The following is a 24448-nucleotide window of genomic DNA, read 5'->3' on the forward strand; positions in this document are numbered from 1 at the left end:
CTGAGGGCTCGATCTAAGCGCTTAATGGAGGTATGTAATTCGCTTCTATATTTTTGAATAATCCATTGTAAAACTGGAAAACATACTCGCCCAACTATGAACAATCATTGCTGCACCTATTGTTCATATCTTTGAACAATCATTGAGTTTTTCATTTTCTTGGATAATTCATTATACTATTAATTCGAAGAATTCAAGTGATTGTTTTTGGTTTGGAGAATTGTTTTTTATAGTAATCAATTCGTTCAAGTTGTTATGTGTTCGCCCAAAACATCACTTCGCCTTCTTCACCACTAATAAGAAATTTACGCTTTATCAGGGTAAATTAACCCATTACTTTTTTTTTTTTTTTATTTTTATTTTTTATTTTTTATTTATTTATTTATTTTTTATCTTCCTCCTATCCTCTCTCAATGGGTCACTTCAATTTAAATGAGGTCGCCAGTGATTTCTCCAATTCCAGCCTCTTCCCCTTCCGCAAACCCCATACTCTTCATCATTTGGATTTCTCACTCTCGAAGATGGGTTCGCTCTCTTCATGTATGCATGGAATAAAGGTGTGTGTGTTGGTGATTTGATATTTGTCATGTTTCATTGATTTTTGCTTGATTTCATTGATGTTTCTCTTTCATTTGATTTTTGCTATATCAAGGTGTGTTGCTAAATTAAAGGCTCCTAAAATTCAAACTCGCAATTTTGTGCGTACAATATAATTCAACTAAGGATATATTTGAAACAGTTGAATAGACTTGGTTTTCTTAAAGTTTCAAAAGAGCAATTCTCATGCCATGTGAAAATACTTTGAAAATCAGTACCCATTGACCATTGTTAACTATCTTTTTCCCTAATTCTTTTTCTGCAAACTATTTCTAAAAGGAACTAGGATATGCAACAAGTAAACTTTCTCCACTCTCTTTCTCTTTACTAAACTGTGGCAAGATATTTGATTCTTATCGTCATTTTTGGTCGGTATGTTCTGCTATTGGGTTTTTTTTTAGCACCCTAATTTAATTTTGTGATTTTTGATGTCTTTGCAACAAAATTGTTGTGCGCTTTTGCAACTTTGAATACTACTCTAATGCTTCAGGGGTTTGTTATTCTCACTTTGGCGACTATGAATTCATTGAAGCATTGATTGGATGCTCCAATCATTTTAACGAATTTTTTTTAATTCACTTTTGTTTTTTCCCTGGCTCCATTACCCTTTGTGGTAAATGTTTGTTGCACTCCTACTGATCGGCATCTGCTACTTTACATAATGTTATGTCTTCTTCTTTTGTCGTTATTTATTTTCTGATGCGCGCTGTGCTTTATTTGATTGGTAATATTCAATGCCGTTTTCAAACTTAACTTGGGTGGAGATGGAAGGACAACCTCAGAAACAGTTTAAATCTCAATTAGGACATACTGGTTAGGTGGGGAAGGTAACTAGACTACAAACCTGTGTCTCTCTTTTATATTGAGTTTTAGAGGTCATGAACTTAGAAGTTTGGCTTAAAGATCTTACAGGTGAGTTAATTATAAATCTTTTAGTTTACATTTTTGTGAACTGGTGGTTGTTGTGCATGCTTATGCCTTCATCATAACTTTTAATTCATTTTGAGTTTTAAAACTAATTAGAATTTCACCTGTTTTGGATATCTCAGTTATCGGGATCAAATAACATTATGAAAACCAGAATGGATATCATATATGTCGGTTTTGTCCGACATGTATGACATACCTGATTTATTGAACAATCAATCACTTATCTAAGAGTGCCATGGTTTCTTGGTCAAGAGGTTGTGTGAAATATACTACATATATTGAGTGTGGGCCGCGTGGATATCTTCCTTTCTTTGATAATCACTGTTCTGACTATTGTACAACCTAGCATTTGTTATAAGTATTATGAGAGTATTATTTTATTTCTCTGTATCTATATACCTACTCACTTGCATGTCCTTAGTTTTTTCCTTTTTCTCTTCAGTTCTTTTATTCCAAAAATCTGCTACTTATAATGTTCAGTTGGCTAGCGCAACACTTATGGTATCTATGTGAGTCAGAATGGAACTGTTGCTACTGAAGAATGAGAAAGCAAGGAAGGTGTTATTTATTGGTTGGTTTGACCCCTGGTTTTAATATGATTAATATGAGCTTTCCCTTTATTGTGCCGCACACCTTTTCCAAAGTGTTTAGGAGACCAGAAAATTATTTTGTGGATTAGTCGCCATCTATTGTAGAGTCAGGAATTTTATTTTGAATGGGTCATGTAAATAGACTTATAGGTTCTCCAAATCCAGTTCTAACATATCTTATATATAAAGCGGATACTGGATTTTCCAATTAGTCCCCGTATTCCCGGTTTTAGACCAAAGTTTTAAATCCGAAGGGTACCGGAAAGTTGGACATCCACTTTCTTTTTGCTCTTCGCTATAAGGGTAAATCGGTAAATTAAATTCTTAGACCCAAACTTCGCAAAACCGACACACCGTTTGCCCAATATTCCCAATTAAAACCCGTTAAGTTCCTCTTCTTCTCCCCAAAAAATAACAAAGAAGAAAAAAATACAACAACACTATGTACTTTCGCCATGAATCTTTTTTTGGGTTTTACAGTATCCATCATTGGACGCGACTATTCTCCTAAAGCACGTGAACCAAATATGGTGAAGAACAACAGAGTATAGCAAAAAATATCATTTTAGATAGTTAAGCATATCATTTGAAGTCTCATATCTATTTTCTGTTTTTTGGTACGAGTTGAAGTGTGAAGAGGAACAAAGTAGTTGTCTTCTTTTCTTACAGATTTTTTGAACAAGGTATGTTTCTGAACATTTAAGTATTTTTATCTAGAAACCCTCTATGCTATATGGTGAGTTTTGGTGCTTTTTTTAGATATACCAAACTGGAAGACACTATACCATTTTACATGTTGTATAGTTTCGACAACAATTTTTTTTTTTTTTTTTACTAAACCAGGCTTATTATATGATTTGTTGTGTTTGTGCATCTTATTAGAAGAACTCATTTTGGGAGAGTTTCCTAGAAACATACTGGTTCTTCAGCGAATTACATTATATATACATATTCATTCTTTTAAGAAATGCCAATTATGAACGTATTATGTTCTTATATTTATGTGTTTTAATTGTTTGAAAAAAATTCTTGATAACTTTCATCCTCACTTTTATGTTTAGTTACAATTGAGTTTTGAGTCTTCACAAAACAAGATTGTTTAATATCAATCAGTTTGCACTTCACAAAATCGATTTGAGGCTTTTGTATTTTTGCTTCGCTGTTTTTGGGGTGTAATGGCTTTGTCAAACGCAGGTCGCTGTTGGGATTCTAGACAGTCGATCATAAATTTGCAAGTAATGATGTGATCCTCTTACTTTTGGCTTCTGCCTCACCTTCGTCTTCGCTATGTCTTGGTAAGTACTACTATATCTCTGTCTTCTTTTTTCTTCTCTTAGTTGTTATTTACTGACAAATGTCGCAACTTTTCTGTTACATAGAATGTCTTATAAGATAAAGAAATAAAAACTGGTAGAAGGCACGTTTAATTTCAATGGTGTTGTTCAAAATTTGCAAACGCCCATCTCCGAAATCCATTTAACTGAGTTTGCAGTTTAATAAAAGTCCTTATAGCATTTCCCTTTCAAAATTTTACGTAGTATCAAGGCACGCTTATGTGCATTAGTTTGATGGTATTAGTCGTTGTACTAGAGTGATAGCAGTCATTGTAAAGTTGCAGAAGGCGTGACTCAGTTCAAGATATTATAATAAGTACATCTTTAGTTTCTTCTTTTTTTTGGGAATGATTTCATAGTGCTCTATAAAATTTTGTTCTCTGGATTATTTGTTTACAATAATATTAATCTTCAGTTGGGTGTTTGCTACCAATCTTTTGTGGCTCTTTATGCATCTTACGTGTTGACTCACAATGTAATAAGACGTTACATTGATCTTAAAAAAATGATTCTTGCACTTTGGATGCATTGCTTCTGACATTATCTCAGTTTACCATTGTTAAATGCAGCGTAGCCAAAAACTTCTCCCTTTCTTTACCTTTTAGTACGTAGCCTATTTAACTTTTTCTTCGTTTATGGCCCTTCACTTTTAAGTTTATATATTGTCCACACGAAATTGTTAACTCATGAGTACTAAGTGTATTCTTGCTATGTGGATTTGGTTTTGGTTTACTCGCTATAGATGTGCACAACGCTTTTGTATAATGGAAAGAGTATAGCGAGTGGATGTTATAATCAGTTCTTTGAAGGGTATAAGTATTATTTTGAGCCAATGCATTGTAATATTATGTTGTGGTCTCCATTATGACAATGCTTTGGGCTTTTTGGGGAACCAAGTGGTCACGCGGAGGAAGCAATGGTAATATTTAAACACCTTTTCTCCTATGCTACCAATTTTCATTAATTTTATGTTGTCTAGGTACAATAAGCGTTTAAGTTGTTGATGAAGCTCTGCATAAGTAAGTGTAGTTAGGAGTACGAATTAGATTTTTGTGTAGATTAAAAGGTTCTTGATTCCTCTCTCGCTCTAAAATCAGGTTCTCAACTCACATTCATATACTGATCATTTTCTTAAGGGATGACTTACATACATACTACCTGTTTACATTAGTTAAGCTTACATTCGTTAAAAGAAAAACAATACTTAAAAAAATGCAAATTGACAAAAGCAGCACCACCAAATTTTATAGAAAGAAATCGGAAGGTCACTGTCGCTGAAGCCATATCAAATGCTTAAATATCCGTTTGAAAGAAAATCATAACTTGGTTAGGAGAGAGTAATAAAAATGTCTTAATTTGAAGTAAAAGCCACACTTTGCATTAGGGCACATGTTCACAAAACTCTTTTATGCTAAACACTATTATAATCAGGAAATAATTCTTCATATAATCTTAAGCCATTTATATGGAAGGGAATGCAATATAAAGTCAACTTATTGTGGGCTATCTAGATTTTGGCATTTGATGTACTTATCTATTGTCTCATAGCTGCATATCACCATTTATTCCAGTTTTTATTATCAATTTTATATGTTGATGATCCTATTATGTCAAGCTCAGCTTAGCCAACTTAATTTTATAAGTAAGTGTTATTAGCATCAACGACATAGTGGATTAGTGGTGTTGACGCCTTGACGGTTGAGCAGCCAGATGAAATTTTCCATCATTTCCATCATCTAGAAAGTGGATTGGTTGAGATACTTGGGCAGTCAAGTTGCTTTCTGAGAATTAATTGGCGTATGATATTGTAAAAGTTGTTAAGGTTGGTGTAAAAAGTTGTTAAAGTTGTAAAAGTTGTTAAGGTTGGTGTTGTCAATAGGGGAGGCTTAGTTGGAAAAGCTCTTGGTCAGCCAGGTTGAAGCGGTCTGTAAGGGTTGGTGAGACAGGGTTCAGAGAAGTCGCAATGTCCCTCCTGGATCATGATCGCTCTGCTAATGTTCTACATACTTCCTTGGTCAAGATCACACACTCTATTTTCAACCTCAATGAAATGAAGGGATGAAAGGTAATAAGACTCGTGGGAAGAAAAATGTGACCAAGGTTGCATCGTTTGAGCAGTTTATTCTGCATGACTTTGATGCAAGTGATGAGTTTTTTCTTATTCTTCTTTGTCTTAAAGGGGTATTGCGTGCGATTTTTATTCCTAAAGGTTGTTTGAATGTAAGGCTTCACTGAATCAGTTTGATTTGACTTTTTTCTATTTTTCAATATTAAAACACCAAATCAATCAGATGACTTTATTATCTCAAGGAAATGGAGATGCGTGACCAATGTTCTTCTCCAGGTTCCTCTCTTGGTTTGCTGACATTGTCTCTCTCTGTATTCAGGTGAGGTCAATCAAACATTCAAACACCTTTTATATGTATTTCAGATATGCATTCAGTTGCATTACTTTGTAATTTCATAAATTAGCATATCAACAACATATGATATTTTGTTTGTTCAATGCCAACAGACTGAGCCAGAGTTCGGGCCAACAATGTCAGAGATTGTGGAATCTCTTGAGCTCCTGAACGATAGGAGTTTGGCAGATGGTATTGAAGGGGAGTCCTTTGATTTGTCTCTTCAAACAACTAATACTCGCTTCATATCCTCTCCTGTTACTAGCTAAGCCTCTGCGAATGTAAAGCAATTTTTGTGAGAAAACAATATGTTTCACCGTCTGATTGTTCAATGGCAGTGTCATGTCAATATAATTTTTTTGTTCTCTGTTGGACAACAAAACTGTAAATCACATTTGATCCTTTCTTGAGTGACTCTGAATGTAAGAGTGACTCTGAAGGTATATTCACGTATCTCCATTTTTGGCATAATGTGGTTTGGATTGACAAACCCAACATTGTCAATTAGTATACGAAGTGGACTACATATTGGTCTCTGTTCTCTAATTATATACCTTTGATCCCAATAAATTCATAGATGGAATGATGTAAACAATCCCAGCCCAGAATGACTATTCTATTGGGTTTTACTTTCTAAAATGAAAAATGCCTCGCCAAACTGACACACCATTTCGGCTTATTTTCCAAATTAAAAAGGGGAAAAATGAGTGTATACTGCACTTTTATTGTTTTCCAGAGTTTGGGTGTTGTCTGGATATTGATTTTTTTTTTTACAGAAAGTGTTCAATGATTTGGGGTGTTGATGGTTTACTAATTTTTCAGTGCATTTTGATGGTATACTTGCACTCTAATTTTCCATTACGTGGAATTACGCCTGAGCGTATACTGCACTTCTATTATTTTCCAGAGTTTGGGTGTTGTCTGGATATCGAATTGTTTTTACCGAAAATGTTCAATGATTTAGGGTGTTGATGGTTTAGTCATGGATTTCTTCCTAAATCATGTTGTCATTATCGGAGACAGTCATTTATCAACAGTTTTGGTATCAATCAATTTTGAATAGTGGTTACCATTATATGAATATCTTTTTCCAAGGCTTGACACAATTTTGGTGACCCTATTATTGTCATAATAACTCTTCCCTTAATTGTTTATTTTTTTTGGCTTTTTTTGTCTTCTCCATTTTCTTGGTCAAGTGGAGATTCTTCATTGTATCTCACGGCTTTTCTCTGTCGTCTTTGATGTTTTTATTATTACTTTGTGAGTCAACACGTAAGATGCACAATGGATCACATTTTTAACGCCTCTTAACTCCTTCATTATACGCTATGTCAAAATACCACATGTGGAGTTGGGTAATAATAACATTTTCAGAATAGAAACCAATAACCAATACAAGAATTGATCAAAGGATTGTGTGAATAACGACAAAACAGATATAATTCAGCGATGCGACTAGCATTCATAATTTTTTTTTTCGCCTCAATACAGATGATTTGAAAAAATCACCACTCCGTCATTTGAATCATTCAATCTCCATAAACACGAAATGAGATCCACAATATATTGAAAGTTTTAAATGGTAATCTTGCCACATAGAAATCTTCTAGAAAACTTTTACTTACACATTCAATTCACTCCACATATTATATCCGACTTAATAGCTCTATAGAACAGCTATCAACAGTGTCCAATGTATTTTTTTTTTAATTGTTTCTCAATATGATCATTTAAAAAAAAAATGCATTTGTTAGCTAGCTACAACTTCTTTCTTTGTCCAAGCCACCTGCTTATTTTAAACGACCAAAATATATTATATTTAAAACTTTTAAATGATAATCTTGCTACATAGCCATCTTCTGTAAAGTTTTTATTTACACATTCAATTCACTCCACATATTATATCCGCCTTAATAGATCTATATATAGAACAAATATTTACAGTATCCAATGTATTTTTTCTAATTGTTTCTCAACGTGATAGTTTCTAAATAAATAAATAAATAATTGATTTTGTTAGCTAGCTACAATTTCTTTCTCTGTCCAAGCTACCTACTTATTTAAACCAACAAAAAAAAAAAACTATTGATGGATTCGCTATATCATTCTAGAGACAATGATAAAAAAATGTTATTCTTCTTACATTTTTTTTAGAAATTTTATTCTCCAGTGTATAATAACAATTATGTTGCACACCATAATATACTATTCTTATATCTTACATATAGTATACTCATATGAATCTAACAATGTTTCTCAATCACATATAAATGCTCGACAAGATAGTTACACAACCAGCATATCAAATGTTAACTTCATCAACATAATACTTATTTTTTTGTTAAATTAGTTTGTGTTACATGCACTAATATTGACTAAATTACAGACGGTTAAATACCTCTTCGAATATATTTATTCGCACCATGGCAGAGCAACAAAAATCAAATCGGACAAAGAACACAACTAGCGTATTGAAGTGTTTTTTTTCTTATTATAGTTTTTTGTTAGACCTCGACCTGTATTAATCTAAAACATATTACGTAATATATCCATTCAAACAAATGTAACATGTTACTATTCTAATTTACATGCGTTCATTCCTTTGATTTTCTCCACCCCAATTTTCTTTCCTAGAACGTGCAACGCACGTACCCGTTTACTAGTAGACAATTAAACTATATATAATAGATTTTGTAGTGGCATGAGGAGATATATTATGGAATTTTTTTAAAATAATTAGTATCAAAGTTATCTTGCTCAAGTTTAACCTTTGTACATTCTTGGGTAGGTTCTAAGTTAATAACCAACGTTATTTGTTCGTATAGCTTACCTTACTTTCGAATCTCGGGACGAGATTCTTTTGAGATGTGTATAACTGTAACTCCCGTATTTGCAATATGTATTTATTTATTTATTTATTAATTATTATTATTTTTAAAATTTGTTGGATTGGATTTGGGATATGTGAGCCTGATTTCTGGGCCCGAGTCTGTGTTGGACTTAGGTTTCAAACCCAGGAATATATATTTATATTTTTTTCCAGAGAATAGGGTTTTTGGATAAAAAATAAACTAAAATAGAGGCAGAGATAAAAAAAACTTGCTTGTTAGAGAGTTGGAGCACAATGATTCGAACTATGAGGGATTCATGGAGCTTTTAATTAATGTGAGTAGTTATTTTGCTTTTTCGTCGAACCTATAGTTTTACGTGTACAGACATATTTTTTTGTCCAAGGTTTTCCGTCCATTTTTCTGCTTATTCTTCTGTAGTTATTCTGTTGAATTGCTAAAACCGGTTAAATGTTACTCTATTGATTTGCTAAATTATTGAAACTATGAAAGTGAACTGTTGAAGCTTTATGGGCCGTTAATGGCGGCTAAAGCCCAAAGAAAGTATCGTCCTATAAATGATTTGAACTTGTATATAGTTTGTTTTAGTTGATTGTATGGGTTGTTGGTTGATGTCGAGGGATTAATGGTTTGATGTTTGGTTGTTGGTTGGAGAGAGGGGGCTGTTGGAGCTTGAAGGAAGTGTTAATGGCGGTTGGCCTAAACATCATCCTGTACAATAGGTTGAAATGTTATTCTGTTGATTGTGTTGGTTGATTGATGATTGGTTGTAGTGGGGTAGTGTACTATGTGTGAGGGCTGTCGAATGGGGGGCTATTGGGAGCTTGAAGACGCATTAATGGCGTCGAGAATCCAGATCCATGGTTGGGGGAGTGATTTCGAAACTTAAAATTTGGAGTTTCTTGGTGAATTAAAGTTGTGGGGTTTTTCACCCTAACTAATTTTGATTGGTTTTTGTATGGGGGTGTGTGGAGGTTTGTGGTGGTTGATTTGGTGGAGGTGGTGAGCTGGAGGAAGAAGAAAGAGGTGGTGGCGATGCTGTTCCTCTTAGTTAGGCTTTGGGCTTTGGGCCAAAGTGTTTAGCTTTTGTTTCTTTGGGCCAGTTTCATTTTAGTTGTTTGGGCTGGACCACATTAGTTGTTTGGGCCAGTGTCTATTTCTTTTGTTTGGGCCAGTTCTATTTTTATTTTAGGCATGTCCATATAAATTGGAATGGGTCAAGGTGAGCCTTTAAGTGTTTAGACTTTTGGGCTTTGGTTTTGGACCTTGATTGTGGATTATTGACTGTTTAATTACGTTACTTGTTATGTTGTAAATTTTATGGACTAATCCTATGGTAGAATGTTGAGGAAGCCTGTATAAATTGGCTTGTCATTATCTAAGAAAGATTTGACGTTAATATGGTGTATTTTTGACATGTGACAAGATTGAGATTTTAGAAGACATAATATTCCTAAAACGCTCCGTCATTATATATTTGAGATGCTACTTTGATATGATAGTAATTGTGGATATTTCCAACGGGAGTGCAATAATATATTGGCACGTGAAAGAATGAAAGTTGTTATGAGATGTATTGAGATAATTCTAAATATTTTTGGCTTAGTGCAATAATTTATTTGGCACGTGATAAAGTGAGATGGTTATGAGATACAAATGTATGACATCTGAATAAATTACGTAACGAAAATCCTAGAACCTAGCTAACATAACTCATGTGATTTGGCCCTTGTGATGGGCGTATGTGATTTGATTGGCCATTCTGGCATAGCTGAATAGTGGCTTGATTATTCCGTTCGCAAAATTAGAACGGGACGCACGATATTTTATGCTGAATAGTGGCAGTACCAGCGTAATGACGTTCGTGTGGGGGTTACCTGGATATCCCGCTTAGGGTAATTACACACGAAGTGGTTCATTATGTGAGGAGAGGCATGTGGATGTACATGTTCGGCGTTGGGAAGCGATTGTAGTAGCCAGAGAAACTAAGTAAGACATAGAGACGACGTGATTCTAGAGACACTTGAAGAAACTCTAAACAATAATAGTGATGAAATAACAAAGTGCACGTTAAATCTCTAATAAATGATTTATTGTAATTTATGTTGCATTCACAACAGTTCTGCAGAAGGGTGGGTTGAATTGATTAGTTATGCAAGTGTGACCCACTCTGTGATTTGGCCTATACCAGTGTAAGTAAAGAGTAAGTTTATGTTTGTTATTTGATTATTAGATATAGTTGATCTAGTACGGTTTGAAGCTAAGGCGCCTCGGTGGAGGAACTAAATGCCTTACTATTAATGAATGGGAAGCTAAGGCGCCTCAGTGGAGGAACTACCTACCTTAATTAGTGTATTTAAGAATGTTGTATTAGTCGTTGGAAGTTAAGGCGCCTCGGTGGAGGAACTAACTGTCTTATGGATTGTGTATATATATGTATAAGTATATATTGTATTTTAGAGCTACTCATACTAGCATTGTTTATAATGCTGACCCGATTTGCATGTTTGCTTATCGGGTGTGTTTATAAAATGAACCCAGTTGATAAGTCTTGACAGGATTAGTGTTGAAGAAGGTTGATTACTGCTTGTGGTTTGCGCTAGCGTCTCAGTACAGGATATGTTTTGTTTTCCCTTGAGGTGCTATAGATTTTCAGTTGAGACAATGTTTTTGTATTTTCATTTGTAATTATAATTAAAGAGTTATGGAAATGAGATTTGTAATTTAATCATATTGGTGAGTTTTTGGTAATGAAGGGGACTTTTGTTTATTTAAAATTTTTTATTGGTTTTTAATTATCCGCGTATTTAAATAGATGATGGGTTTTTGGAAGTGGAGAGTGCATCACACCTCGAAAATTGAAGAGTCGGAAACAAATATTGTTTTTCCGATTTTGTCGAAATTCGGGGTGCCAATCATGTTGGACCCAGAGTATCGATTGCATGCTTTCTGACTCCGCGTTTTCATATGGCAACAAAGCCTTTTGGACCTATCAAGGAGTTGATATAAGATGAAAGGAGCCTAGTATACAGAGAAATCTCAATGAATGAGTATCTTGCCCAATTCTTCTCTCAACGACGTGATGGAGAGTGCATGTCCAGTTTCAAAATGTGATACGTGCAAGCAGTAAAGACTACCGTTTGAACGTTTACCAAAACTATATGCTTCTCTATTGCACTATTATTTAATTTTTCAATTTTGGTTGACATTTCTGTTGAATTAATTCCTATGTCATATTGGGGAAAAAAATGTTCAAGTATCAATTGCAGAGACATCAAACAGAATTGAACCTCAGCATTGGTTCCTAATGGATGTAATTAAATAAACTTTTAAAATACATAATGCAATGACAGTGCAAAGTTGTTGACCTAAAATGGCAATGCAAAAAATCAGAGCTGTAAAAAACAAGATTGTTTACTTGGTCCTTGCTTGTAGACCTAAGTGCATCAAGAAATGTTTAATATAACTCTATCTAAATACTCTTCGTTGGTTACTATGTTTCGATTTAGAAATGTTTAGTGTAACTCTATCTAAGTACAAATTCTTCAGTGAGAGCTCCTAATGCTTGATACACGCAAAAGTTTATTTTCATGAAGATTCCTCCTAGGATACACACTACTGACAGTAGTACAAAAATTAGGGAATAATATTATTGAACTAAGATGAGAGAATGTTTATCCTCTTTCGTACATTTCCCTTAGTAATCAATCTTAATAGTTTAATCTATTTGTTGTGCCTCACTCTGTACTAACCATTCTCCATTTCTATCCTTGCAGAACTTTTCTCATGTGCAATCCTTCGTAGGCCATGGGCATAGAGTCACGAGTGTGGTCTTTGTGAATGCCATCGAACCTTTGTGCATAAGCGGTGATAGTGGAAGTGGCATATGTGTATGGAGTATTGGCGTAGTTCTTGGATAGGAGCCACTAAAGAAGTGGTATGAGCAAAAAGATTGGCGCTATAGTGGGATTCTTGCATTGGCTGACTTTGGAACTGAACATCTCTATACAGGGAGTGGCGATAAGTCAATTATGGCATGGTCACTGCGGGTAATGGCAATTGATTGAGTGTCAATTCACATTGTTTCAATACATATGATTCATAGTTTCCACAGAGCACTGATAACAAATAGTGCTTATCAGCATGTCATTTAGACTTTCTGCAAACAGGAAACTGAAAATAGCTCTATATAAAGAAATAACCAGTTACCATGGATACAGACTCTGGCAGGTCTAATAGAGTTTAAATGCATAATTTACTCAGAAATCTACTACCAAATGACACAGTCTTTATCATAATGTACGCAAAGAGATAAAACTAACAATAAACATTACAATGTGATCAACATAAGCTAGAAAATAATTTATCTAACTGAAACACACAAACTTGCAAAGTATCAAGACTTATTACAATTCAAAACAAAAAAACGGCCATCCAAACACCAAAAAACTAACACCAACTTTCTAAAACTAACAAAACATCAGTTGGCCTTTCTTAAAAATATCCACAGCTAACCCTTAAACCTTGGACTTTCCTATCCATTTATGTGTTCGCAACAACGACACATTTGTCTTCCCAATCCATACTCTGACATTTTACTCCTAGTGCAATGACAGTTAACTACTAAACATGTCAAATCAAACATAAAATATTCAATTAAGCCAAAATAGAAATTAGGAGAAAAACAAAAAAAAAGACAAGTAGGTGATATAAATGGAATAACCTAAGAACATAGTATGATAAAAAAAAAAAACCTATCAACAACTTTTACTGCTTAATTATTCTTTGTCTTTTTTTAGCATCCACATTCCGACCACTTGAACTTCCTTAATCATAAAGTTCTTGAATGCTCTTCATTTTAAGACGAGGACAAACAACCTCTTCATCAGATTCATCCAAATTAATATACTTCCTAAAAACTTCAACCAAAAATTCCATACAGTTCAAGAAACTTAATCCTTCAAAGTTACTAAATCTATCAAATCCCACAACTATGATCTTGTTTTCGTAGTGTGGGTTGTGTTAGTTCTTGAACAGTTTTGGACCTTGTAGTCATGTGATCCTGGTTGTTGAATATGAGAGAATGGTTGTTGAGATGATGTATGTGAGGGAATCGTGCTAGAAGGTAAATTTCTGCAGAAGGTGAAGTATTGCCAGAAGGCTGAGCTTGTGTTTGATGTTGGATTTCTAGTTGATGCGTTTGTATGTGCTTCATGTAGTGGTGAAAAAGTGTCTGATTGTACTTGAGATTGTTAGTATGCGATTGTACTGGAGATTGTACTTTTGAGTGTTGAGATGGTGACACTGGTGAAGTGACAATTGGAAATGAAGTGTCATAGTTTGGAGTATGATGTGTTGAAGTAGGGGTTTGTGAAGTGACCAGATCGACGAGGTATAAGTGGTAATGTGACCTGAGAATAAGAATTTTCTTTGGAAGTATTTTGAGATTTTGTTTGTGAAGGAAAATTTTCTTCGTTGAATATGAACATACCATACCTAGCTTCCAGTTGATATATCTAAGCATCTATGTCCTTTGAAAATGATACTATACCCTACGAAGGCACAAGGCTTAGCTTCGTAATCTAGTTTGTGTTGTGTACAAAGTTTAACCTTTTAATAGGCATGTGCATCCAAAGACCGAGAAAAGTATAGTTAGGTGGATGTTTGAGAATTTTCTCATTAGGTGAGACGTGTTGTAAAGGGTTGTCTGTTGATCAAATAGATAGATGCTTGGAAAAGTTATTGTTGTGAATAAATAACTGCGGAAACAACGTTACCCACAACAAATAGATCAATCCTACACAATGATCCATCCTTCTCAATAGACAAGACTTCAACACCCGCCAAGTACTATCCCAACGCTTCTCATTAACAATTTAACAAGCAATAAAGTAAAGATAATAATGCAAAAGAGAACCAACCACAAGACAAGGATATATAGTACGTGGTTCGGCAATTTGCCTACGTCCACACTGGCGAGATCCAAGCTTGACTAGATGTCCAGAGTAACAGATTACAAGAGCTCTCAATTCACTTACAAAGAATGAACACTCAACTCACTAAGAATTTCTCTCTTACAATCTCTCTCTTTCTTTCTTTTTGGTTAAGTTAGGTTTCTACAGAAAAAACCAATATTTATACTATTTCAGAAAAACTTCCGAAACAGTGAATTTCATGCTGAAAACGGTGGAGCACGGGGCGCGCCCTCGACCAGGCAAAGTCGAGCGCGGGTCGTGCCTAAAGTACTGGAGTTCGCCAAAGGAATGAGCGCGGGTCGCACCTTGTCTAGGTGTAACTAGAGCGCGGGTCGCGCCCTTCACACTAGAGAGAAAAATACGTATTTTTCTCTACATTCTCCACCTCGGTGAGGTTTTAACACATAAAACCGAGCCGAACACATCCAGCAAGAACACATCCAGTAGGAACATATCCAACAAGGAAGACTCGCAGTCAACTGCCCACAAAGGGCCACCCACAAAGAGTGTCTTACTCACAAAGAGCCACCCACAAAGAGTGTCATGCTCACGAAGAGCCACCCACAAAGAGTGTCTTGCTCACGAAGAGCCACTCACAAAGAGTCATGCCCACAAAGAGCACATCATGCCCACAAAGAGCTATCTTCACTGAGAGTCATGCTCACAAAGAGCAATCACGCCCACAAAGGGCCATGCCTACGAAAGGCATCAATCAACAATGCATGAGCCTCCACCATTTGTGGAGTACCTCCAACCAATGTTGGAACTCAACTCCATAGAGAACTTTCTACAACCCAAAGCCCTTTTGCCCTTAGGCAATGAAACAAATTCCCAAGTACAAAACTTGTCACGAGCCTCCACCATTTTCTACATATCCACCAACCAATCTCTGTAATGAGCATCTCTAACAGCTTCCTTGAAGCTATCTGGCTCATCATCTTCAATATTCAGTGCATAGGCAACCGAGTCCGGTTGACTATAATGCTTCACTGGCTTATCATGCCCATACTTTATAACTTGTTTCACACTTCTCTTTGGATTTGATCTAGCCAAAGCTTGCTGCTCAGGTTGTTGTAACTCTACTTCTTGTTGAATAGTTCTTTCACTAAGAACCTCACTCTTTTTAGCATCCTCAGACGCTTCTATCTCAATCACTTGAGATTCTATATAATCACCACTATTTCCAGTCTTCTCCAGCTTGCTAAAATGTAGCACCGAAGTCTCATCAAAGGTAACCTCATTGCTGACCAGGAACTTGTGGTTCTCTAGACACCACAATCCGTATCCCTTTCCTCCCTTTGCATAGCCCAAGAATATTGCTTTCTTAGCTTTAGAATCAAGCTTACTATCCTTCATGTGGTAGTAATCACTAGATCCAAACACGCGCAAAGTACCATAATCAGATGGTTTCCCTGTCCACACCTCATAAGGTGTCTTGCAGTCTATCGTCGGAACTGATGATCTATTATACAAGTAGCACGCCATGGCCAATGCATCTGCCCAGAACTATTTGCCAAGATTGGCATTGGAAAGCAAACACCTAGCTTTCTCAAGCAACATGCGATTCATTCTCTCTGCTAACCCATTTTGCTACGGCGTGCTCCTCACTGTCCAGTGTCTGGCAATTCCCTGTTGCGCACAAAACTCTTGGAAAGGCTTATAGGTATACTCAATACCATTGTCAGACTGTAGAGTCTTCACCTTCCTATCTGTGCGATTCTCAACCCTTGCCTTCCACTTCTTAAATGTCTCGAAAATTTCATCCTTGGACTTCGAGATATATACCCACACATAGCGTGTATAATCATCGATGAAAGAGATAATACCGGTTACCTCCCTTAGAAGCCACTCTAGAAGGTCCCCAAACATCTGTATGCACATAATCCAGGATTCCTCTCGTCTTGTGCTTGCGTGTACCGAACTTGACTTTGCACTGCTTGTCATAAACACAATGCTTGCAGAATTCCATACTTGGTTTCTCCAAGTCTTTCAGTAGCCCTCGCTTGCACAACTCAAACAATCCCTTTTGGCTCATATGCCCAAGGTGCATATACCACAATTTTGTGCACTCGGAATCATCATTACATGTACCCACTGCTACATCACCTATCACTGTACTACCCAACAAAGTATACAAGTTTCCAAATCTTTGACCCTTCATAATGACTAAAGAGCCACTAAGGATCTTTAAGACTCCACCATTTCCTATAAAATTGTGGCCTTTGGAATCCAAGGTACCAAGAGAAATAAGGTTCTTCTTTAACTTAGGAACATGCCTCACATCGGTTAAAGTCCTCACTACACCATCATACATCTTGACCCGTATAGTTCATATTCCTACCGTCTTACAAGCAACATCATTACCCATCAAAACGGAACCTCCACTCAAGTTCTCATAGGTAGCAAACCACTTCCTATTTGGACACATGTGGTAGGAACACCTGGAATTAAGAATCCACGTATCGGTCATGTGGTTGTCTTGTGTAGACACCGAAAGACTTACATCATCCCCATCGAAGTCGGAAGCAAGACTTGCTTCACTAATATCCTCATTCTCAAACTTACTACTCATCTTGTTACTCTTTTTCGGGCTAGGGAAACCACATAGATAATGCCCCTTTTCTTTGCAATTATAGCACTGTACATGTTTTAAAGGCTTCTTCGAACTACCCTTCGACTTGCTTGTGGAAGTCATCTCATTCGACATCACCCTCGCCATATTTTCTTTTGCTTCTTTATCAAACTTCTCTACTTTAAATCTAGCATTTGACATCTTGGGAGCCTTTTTTTCAAGTCACACACAATAACCCAAAAAAAATATCTCACTCAGGAATTTTATCGAACACCTTGTCTACACAAATTTCGAGCACTATGGTTTTTCACCAAAACTCAAAATCCTAGGTTGTAAACCTCGTTATGATACCAATTGTTGTGAATAAATAACTGTGGAAACAACGTTACCCACAACAAATAGATCAATCCTACACAAGGATCAATCTTTCTCAATAGACAAGACTTCAACACCCGCTAAGTATTATCCCAACGCTTCTCATTAACAATTTAACAAGCATATAAAGTAAAGATAATAATGCAAAAGAGAACCAACCACAAGACAAGGATACATCGTGGTTCGGCAATTTGCCTACGTCCACATTGGCGAGATCTAAGCTTTACTAGATGTCCGGAGTAACAGATTACAAGAGCTCTTAATTCACTCACAAAGAATGAACACTCAATTTCTCTCTTACAATCTCTCTCTCTCTCTCTCTCTCTCTCTCTCTCTCTCTCTCTCTCTCTCTCTCTCTGGTTAAGTTAGGTTTCTACAGAAAAAACCTATATTTATACTATTTCAGAAAAACTTCTAAAACAATTGAATTTCGTCTTTGAAAATTGGGGTGGGTGCGCCCTCGACCAGGCAAAGTCGAGCGCGGGTCGTGCCTAAAGTATTGGAGTTCTCCAAAGGAATGAGCGTGGGTCGCGCCTTGTCTAGGTGTAACTAGAGTGCGGGTCGCGCCCTACACACCAGAGAGAAAAATACGTCTTTTTCTCTACAGTTATTGAATGAGCCATAAGAGTCCTAGATGTCTCCAGAATGTGACTGTGCTTCCTCTCAACCACTCCATTTTGTTGTGGAGTGTAGGTGCGCGAAAAATAAATGAGTAATACCACAAAGTATTAATCAATTCTCAACAAAATCTAGAAAAATCATCTACTAAACTCACATATTATCTAGAACCAGAACAAGATGCTATTGGTGATGGCTCCCATGGATCTGTATGAATCAGTTGAAGTGGACTTGAAGACCTTCCTTTGGATAAGAAAAAAGGTAATCTGTGGTTTTTACCAAGTTGACAAGAAGGAAGAAAGCTTGAACACTGAGAAGATCTTTTTACTGATAACTTTGTCTGAGCAAAAACTAAGATAGGTTGTGCTGGATGGCCAAGTCCTTGTGCCATGTTGATGATGAAACTTTATTGACAAGAAAAGTTGTTGGTGGCCTGTTAGACTTGAATGAATGAGATTGGATAAAAGGCCAACAATAACGAGTTCTTTGAAAATTATCTTCTGTGAGATAAGATTCCTCCTCACATAAATCATAGAAAGATGTAAAAGTTATGGAATAATGGTTATCTGGGACAAATTTTTGTACAGATGACAAGTTATGTGTAATGTTTGTTTCAATGAAATTTAGTCAAAAGAGTTGGGATAAGAGGTGAACCAGTGTTTTTAATGTCTAGCCCCTCTCTATTGCTAAATATCACTTTATCTCCACCATTTTGTATTGTGAAAACACAGAAATATTTGCTAAATCCAATGTTACATGGACACCATATTTTGAAAATAATCCGTGTCTGTGTTAGACACATTGGGCACATTGTATGTGATATACCTTAATTTTTTATACCTTTTGTTTCAGACACTTCGTATCCGTGTCGGATATGGACACACTATTCCGTGTCAATGTAACCTAGGATAAATCTGATGTGATATGGTTAGTGACACCTGAGTCTGTTATCTATGTGTTATCATGTGGTGAGTAGGATGTACTGGTCGTAGCTGCTAATTCTAGAGGTGGTAATCAGCCTGAAAAAACATAATTCATTCAATGGTAGCAATCCACTACCAGGTGACCAGGTGTACTGCCTATCTGACATTGGTGTATATCAATGTTAGAGCTTGAATTCCCATTGTTATAAGTTGTACTTCCATTGTTGTTGTACTTCACATTGTAGTTTGGATTGTAATTACTTGTAATTACTACTTCCTCCTCCGATCCTCTATCCTTATTACTTTCTGATTGTTGTAGTAAGGTACTCTTGTAGAGTTTGTAAAGTTCAAGTTTTATAACATGTTTTTCATTATATTCATATATTAAATTGGGTATGTTGTAAAAATTGCCGCCAAGGAGCCCTAGGCATTCATCCCTGTCCTACTGAGGTTCTAAAGGCACCAATTGTACTGGAAGTTGTTGTGGCTTGTTGTCAAAAGGTGTTGCAAAGGTAGTGTTGGGGTTTATACCGTACCAATACCAATCGATTCTCCTACTACACAGATAATTTGTATTTGAACACAATTCAACTCTAGACAAATTCTAAATATCAACTACAACCTATGCTAACATGCCCAACTCGCTAAACAACTATTAACAACAGATAATAATGTAAAGTAGAATTAAACGCATATCACAACACAAAGATATACCGTGGTTCGGCCAATGGTGCCTACTTCCACAAGAGCTAGTTCTTTATAAAGTGGGAAGGAAGATTACAATCACTCCTTGCAGTCTCTCACCTTACTAGATCACTCTTATCTCTTTACAGGGTTGTCTCTCTGTAAATGTTATCTCTCAATCTTGATAGCTTCCAAGATTGGGTTTTCTTTGACTTTTGTGCTGCCTCTCGTGTGTTTTGGTTTTGCCAAAAATCCAAACATATAAGCCAAAACTCGCGGTTCGGGAAAAATAGAATCTTGCCAAAATAGGCATGGGCGCGGGTCGCGCTCGTGGTAAGGCCAAGTCGAGCGCAGGGTGCGCTCACTCTTCTGGAGGTTCATCAAGGCACGAGCGCGGGTCGCACTCTGAGCAAGACAAAACTGAGTGCAGGGTGTGCTCAAGCTTTCCCACGCAGGCTAAAATCCTTTCCTCCTCATGTGAGGGATAACGCCAACAGGCACCAGTTGGGAAGCTTAGCGCCTTGCTTAGCTTCGCCCCGACAATATAGTCTAATCCATGCATATGAGTGTGTCTTCTCGTATTGGTATTCACGATTTGATAGGGATCAATTGATAGTTGCTTTTGCTTCCGAACTAGTGTTTTAGTTCTTATCCTTGTCTTGTAAGTAGCAGTACAAATATGTATAGTTTGTATTCTAGGTCTTTACTTAATGATAATATGCATGGGTGCGTATGGGGGGCTCTTATCTCTGCTAATTAAGCTTGCTTTCTTTTTGAATTTAACATTAATTTACTGCAGACGGCTGGGATTGTTTTGTTTTTCGTTGTCTTGTTCTATTCTGCATTTTGCTATCCAAATAAGAGCCTGAATAATTTAGTCAAAGAAGGTCCCTTCAATATGTGTGTGGGCCTTTCCCTTCTGCTGGTTAAATTTGATTTCCTTTCCAAATTTGACTTTCATTTGGCTTCAAGCTGCTGAATCCCTTGCACATTTTTTTTTCGGCATGTTAGAAGGCCCCGCTTTGAAGGGCATCCAAAGCAACAGTGAGTTAAAGGTTGACTCTCTTGTTTTAATTGTATACCATGGAAGAGTTTAGATATTCAGTTTCCTGTACTTTAAGCCCCCTTTTTATAATTAAGTTGCTTTTAATCTCTGCTATGCAGTCTCATGACTTTTTTGTCTATTTTTCAAAGCCAATTTCCAAAATATAGATGACGTCCAATATATTGGACCCCAATTATCAGAAGATATTGGACTTGGGAATTCAGTTAAGGGAATTACTGATAAGAAAGGTGGTAAGATTCAATATTCTTAGTGTTGGAGATATTTACTCGATATTTTCTAACAAATCGGGATATTCCCGTTTGGATATCAATCAGTGATAGATACCTCAGACTGAATCAATTGTTTGTAGAAAATGAAGTATATATAGGTTGGGGTGCTTGTAGAACTTTGTGCAGTTTGGTAGATTAGGTTTATATTATTTTGCTTTTAAGTAACAAAATCTGATGGTTTTTGTGGTGGTAGGATAGGGGACCAAGGATATTAGCGGGCGGATGCACCCAGGTCAACTTATGGTACATAGCCGCGGTGCACAGGATCGGAATAAAGGCATGGGGTTGCGGTACGGAAACCCTACGCGTGGAATGAAGAGGGCCGCAAGATGGGGGGACAGATGGAGGGCTAGGAGGGGGTGAGGGAGGATATAAAAGGAAAAGAGAGAGGAAAGAGGAGGGGAGCTTCATTTGGTTGCGAAGTGAGTCAAGACCTAGGGAGGAGAGAGAGCGACTGTAAGAGAAAAGAAGTGAGGAAATAATGCTGGACATTGTAATAATGCTGAAGATCTAGTGAATAGTGTTTGTAATAGTAATTGGGATACAACATTTGGCCCCGTCTGTGGGGACCGACAAGAACAAAAACAGTATGAAAAGAGCTACAGTAGGAAAGAGAGGAGTAGGCCGACCGCGAAAGGTGGTGGCGCAAGAGATGGAGGCGGAAGTTGTAAGCAACGAAAGGGGAGATCAGCGAGAGGAAACAGATGCGGGAATGGCCTCGGAGGAGACACGGCTAATGCGGGAAGAAATCACTAGGTTGAGAGAGGAGAATGATACACTAAGGAAAGAAAGAGAAATAGCAGAGGAGGAGGGGAGAGCGGAATCAAGTGAGGAGTCTGACAATGAAGAAGAAGGTTCGGATCTCGTGGAAAATCCAGTAGCGGGCCTTACAATGGAGCAAGTACAGGAAATGATAAACAACGATCGGGAGGCGAATCCTCAACAGACGAAGAATCAAACGGGCGCGGCCAGTTAGGTGGTGACTAGGTTGAACTGCAATCTGCTGGCGGATGCAATATGGACTTCGGAGGTGCCGAAATGGTTCAATCAACCAAGGTTTGAAAGATACGATGGAATAGGAGACCCAGCAGATGGGTTGCGGTGCATGATGTTCCTGGCCAGCTTGAAAGGGGGAGCTTCGGACTGGTATTATTGGTTGCCTTTGAAGAGTATAACCAATTTCCAAGAGTTGGAGCAGGCGTTTATAGATCATTTTATACATTAGAAGAGGTGGGTTGTGGACATTGCGGCCTTGTTCAATGTTAGACAAAGGTCTGCAGAATCTGTCAGGGAGTATCTGTGCTGCTTCAAGGCCGAGACCTTGAAGGTGGAGAATTTGGACGAAAGGACGGCAGTGATAGTGTTTGAAAGAGGTCTGCGGCCTAGAACAGGGGTCCATCAGCCCGTCGCAAAGAATGAGACTGCGACCTTACACGAGTTATATCTGCGGGTAGAGAAGTATATTAGATACGAGGACACAATGCAGAAGGATTCTAAGAGGGTAGCAAAGGCAGTGTCATCGGTAGAGAAAGAAGGGGATCGCAGAAAGACGGAGTCGGCGAACAGAGGTAATGAAAGATATCACGGACATCCATCGCGTCCGGAAAGGAGTAGAGAGATAGCGCGAAGAGAACAGAGGGAAAGGAAGCCATACCGCAAGCTAGAACATACGCCTTTAAACATGCCGCTGAGTGATATATTTCCATTGATCAAGAACATGCAGGGGTACGAGGGACCACGAACCGTCCCTGCCAAGATGCCGAACAAGCTGTACTGTGCATACCACCAGGTACGCAATCATGAAACTAATGATTGTTATGCGTTGAAATGGTTGGTCCAGAGGTTGATAGAGAAGGGAATGATGAGAGAATTTATAGCGGAGGCCCCAAATGTGGAGCAGGTGCCAGCTCCAGGGAGAATATTGGGAACCATTAATGTTATTTTTAGTGGAGAAGTTCTGAGTCACAACGCCCACAGAGATAAGGTAAGAAGGACATCAAGTATTCAGCAGGTCAATGAGGCGACCAGAGGACCGCGATATAGTGCAGGGACAATGGACGGGGAAGATAGGATTATATTTTATAGTGCAGATCTCCGAGCCGTCGATACTCCTCATGAAGATGCGTTGGTTATTACTATGGCGATGGGCAATTACATGGTCCAAAGGGTACTGATTGATTGTGGCAGTGCAGTGGACTTGCTGTTTAGGGGAGCTTTGGATGAAATGAGGATCAATTCGGGGCAACTAAGGCCGCCGCGGTCTAGTTTGTATGGGTTTAATGGGAGTGTCACGGAGCCTATGGGAGAGCTTTTGTTACCAGTGATGACAGGGCCTGTAACTGTGTTCTCAAGATTTATGGTGGTCGATTCCAACTCCCAATACAACGCGATCCTAAGAAGGAGGTGGATCCACAAAATGAAAGCGGTGCCTTCGACCTATTACCAAGTTATTCGATTCCCCACCTCAATGGGAATGTATGAAGTCCGCGGAGATTAGGTGGGGTTGAAGAACAGTCATCAGGATACCATTAAAAGGATGGTCCGTTGACCTGGAGGAGAATCATTGAACCCCACGAAAAGGCAAGCATAACAATTACAGTGCGGGGCTGTGGAGGGGGAGGGGGAGGAGGAGGTTGTAATGGAGCCGAAGACTTTAGATGAGATCAAGGTAGTGAATCTGGGACGGAGAAATTTACATCAATAGGGTCGAACTTGATGGAGAAGTGGAAGAGTAAGCTGGTACAGTGTCTATCGGAGAATAGGGATGTGTTTGCATGGGGGATAGAGGATATCATAGGGATGGACCCTGATTTCGCATGTCACAGACTGTATATGAGGGAGGATGCTAAACCAGTAAGACAGAAGATGAGGAGTGTAAGACCTAAGTACGCGGAAGGAATTTAGGAGGAGGTTGCCAGGCTGAAAGGAGCGGGAATTATCAGGGAGGTGGAGTTCACAGACTAGCTGTCCAATATAGTCATGGTTGCAAAGAAAAATGGCAAGGTTTGAATGTGTGTTGACTTTACGGATGTAAACTTGGAGTGCCCCAAGGACAATTATCCTATGCCAAGAGTAGATGAGTTGGTGGACAGAACTGCGGGGTTCAAAATGTTTTTATTTATGGATGCATCCATGGGATACAATCAGGTTGCGATGTATGGACTGGACCAGGAAAAGACGTCTTTCGTGGTGGAAGGGGGTACTTACTGCTATACGAGAATGCTATTTGGGTTAAAAAATGCAGGAGCCACTTTCCAACGGTTG

General features: G+C 37.7%; 1 protein-coding gene and 1 long non-coding RNA gene across 2 annotated transcripts; both read left to right on the forward strand.

Moving 5' to 3' along the window:
- Nucleotides 1-828: 828 nt before the first annotated feature.
- Nucleotides 829-6399, forward strand: LOC147518599 (uncharacterized). The gene is made up of 3 exons (XR_015211844.1): nt 829-5671; nt 5762-5838; nt 5967-6399. It is a non-coding gene; the product is annotated as an uncharacterized LOC147518599 (long non-coding RNA).
- A 15437-nt stretch (nt 6400-21836) lies between these two features.
- On the forward strand, nt 21837-23681 carry LOC147518600 (uncharacterized). The gene is made up of 2 exons (XM_086593961.1): nt 21837-22085; nt 22410-23681. Exons 1-2 carry the CDS (start codon nt 21837-21839, stop codon nt 23679-23681), a joined length of 1521 nt encoding a protein of 506 aa, XP_086450087.1.
- The last annotated feature ends 767 nt before the right edge of the window (nt 23682-24448 follow it).

Source organism: Coptis chinensis, chromosome 2 (genome assembly GCF_015680905.1).
Source record: "Coptis chinensis isolate HL-2020 chromosome 2, ASM1568090v1, whole genome shotgun sequence".
Classification (NCBI taxonomy): Eukaryota; Viridiplantae; Streptophyta; class Magnoliopsida; order Ranunculales; family Ranunculaceae; genus Coptis; species Coptis chinensis.

Bases quoted from the DNA above. Each gene is read 5' to 3' on its own strand.
- LOC147518600 (XM_086593961.1), top strand. From the start codon at position 21,837: ATGGAGGCGGAAGTTGTAAGCAACGAAAGGGGAGATCAGCGAGAGGAA. The intron at 22,086-22,409 runs GTACAGGAAATG...TTTATACATTAG, and splicing joins CGGGCCTTACAATGGAGCAA to AAGAGGTGGGTTGTGGACAT.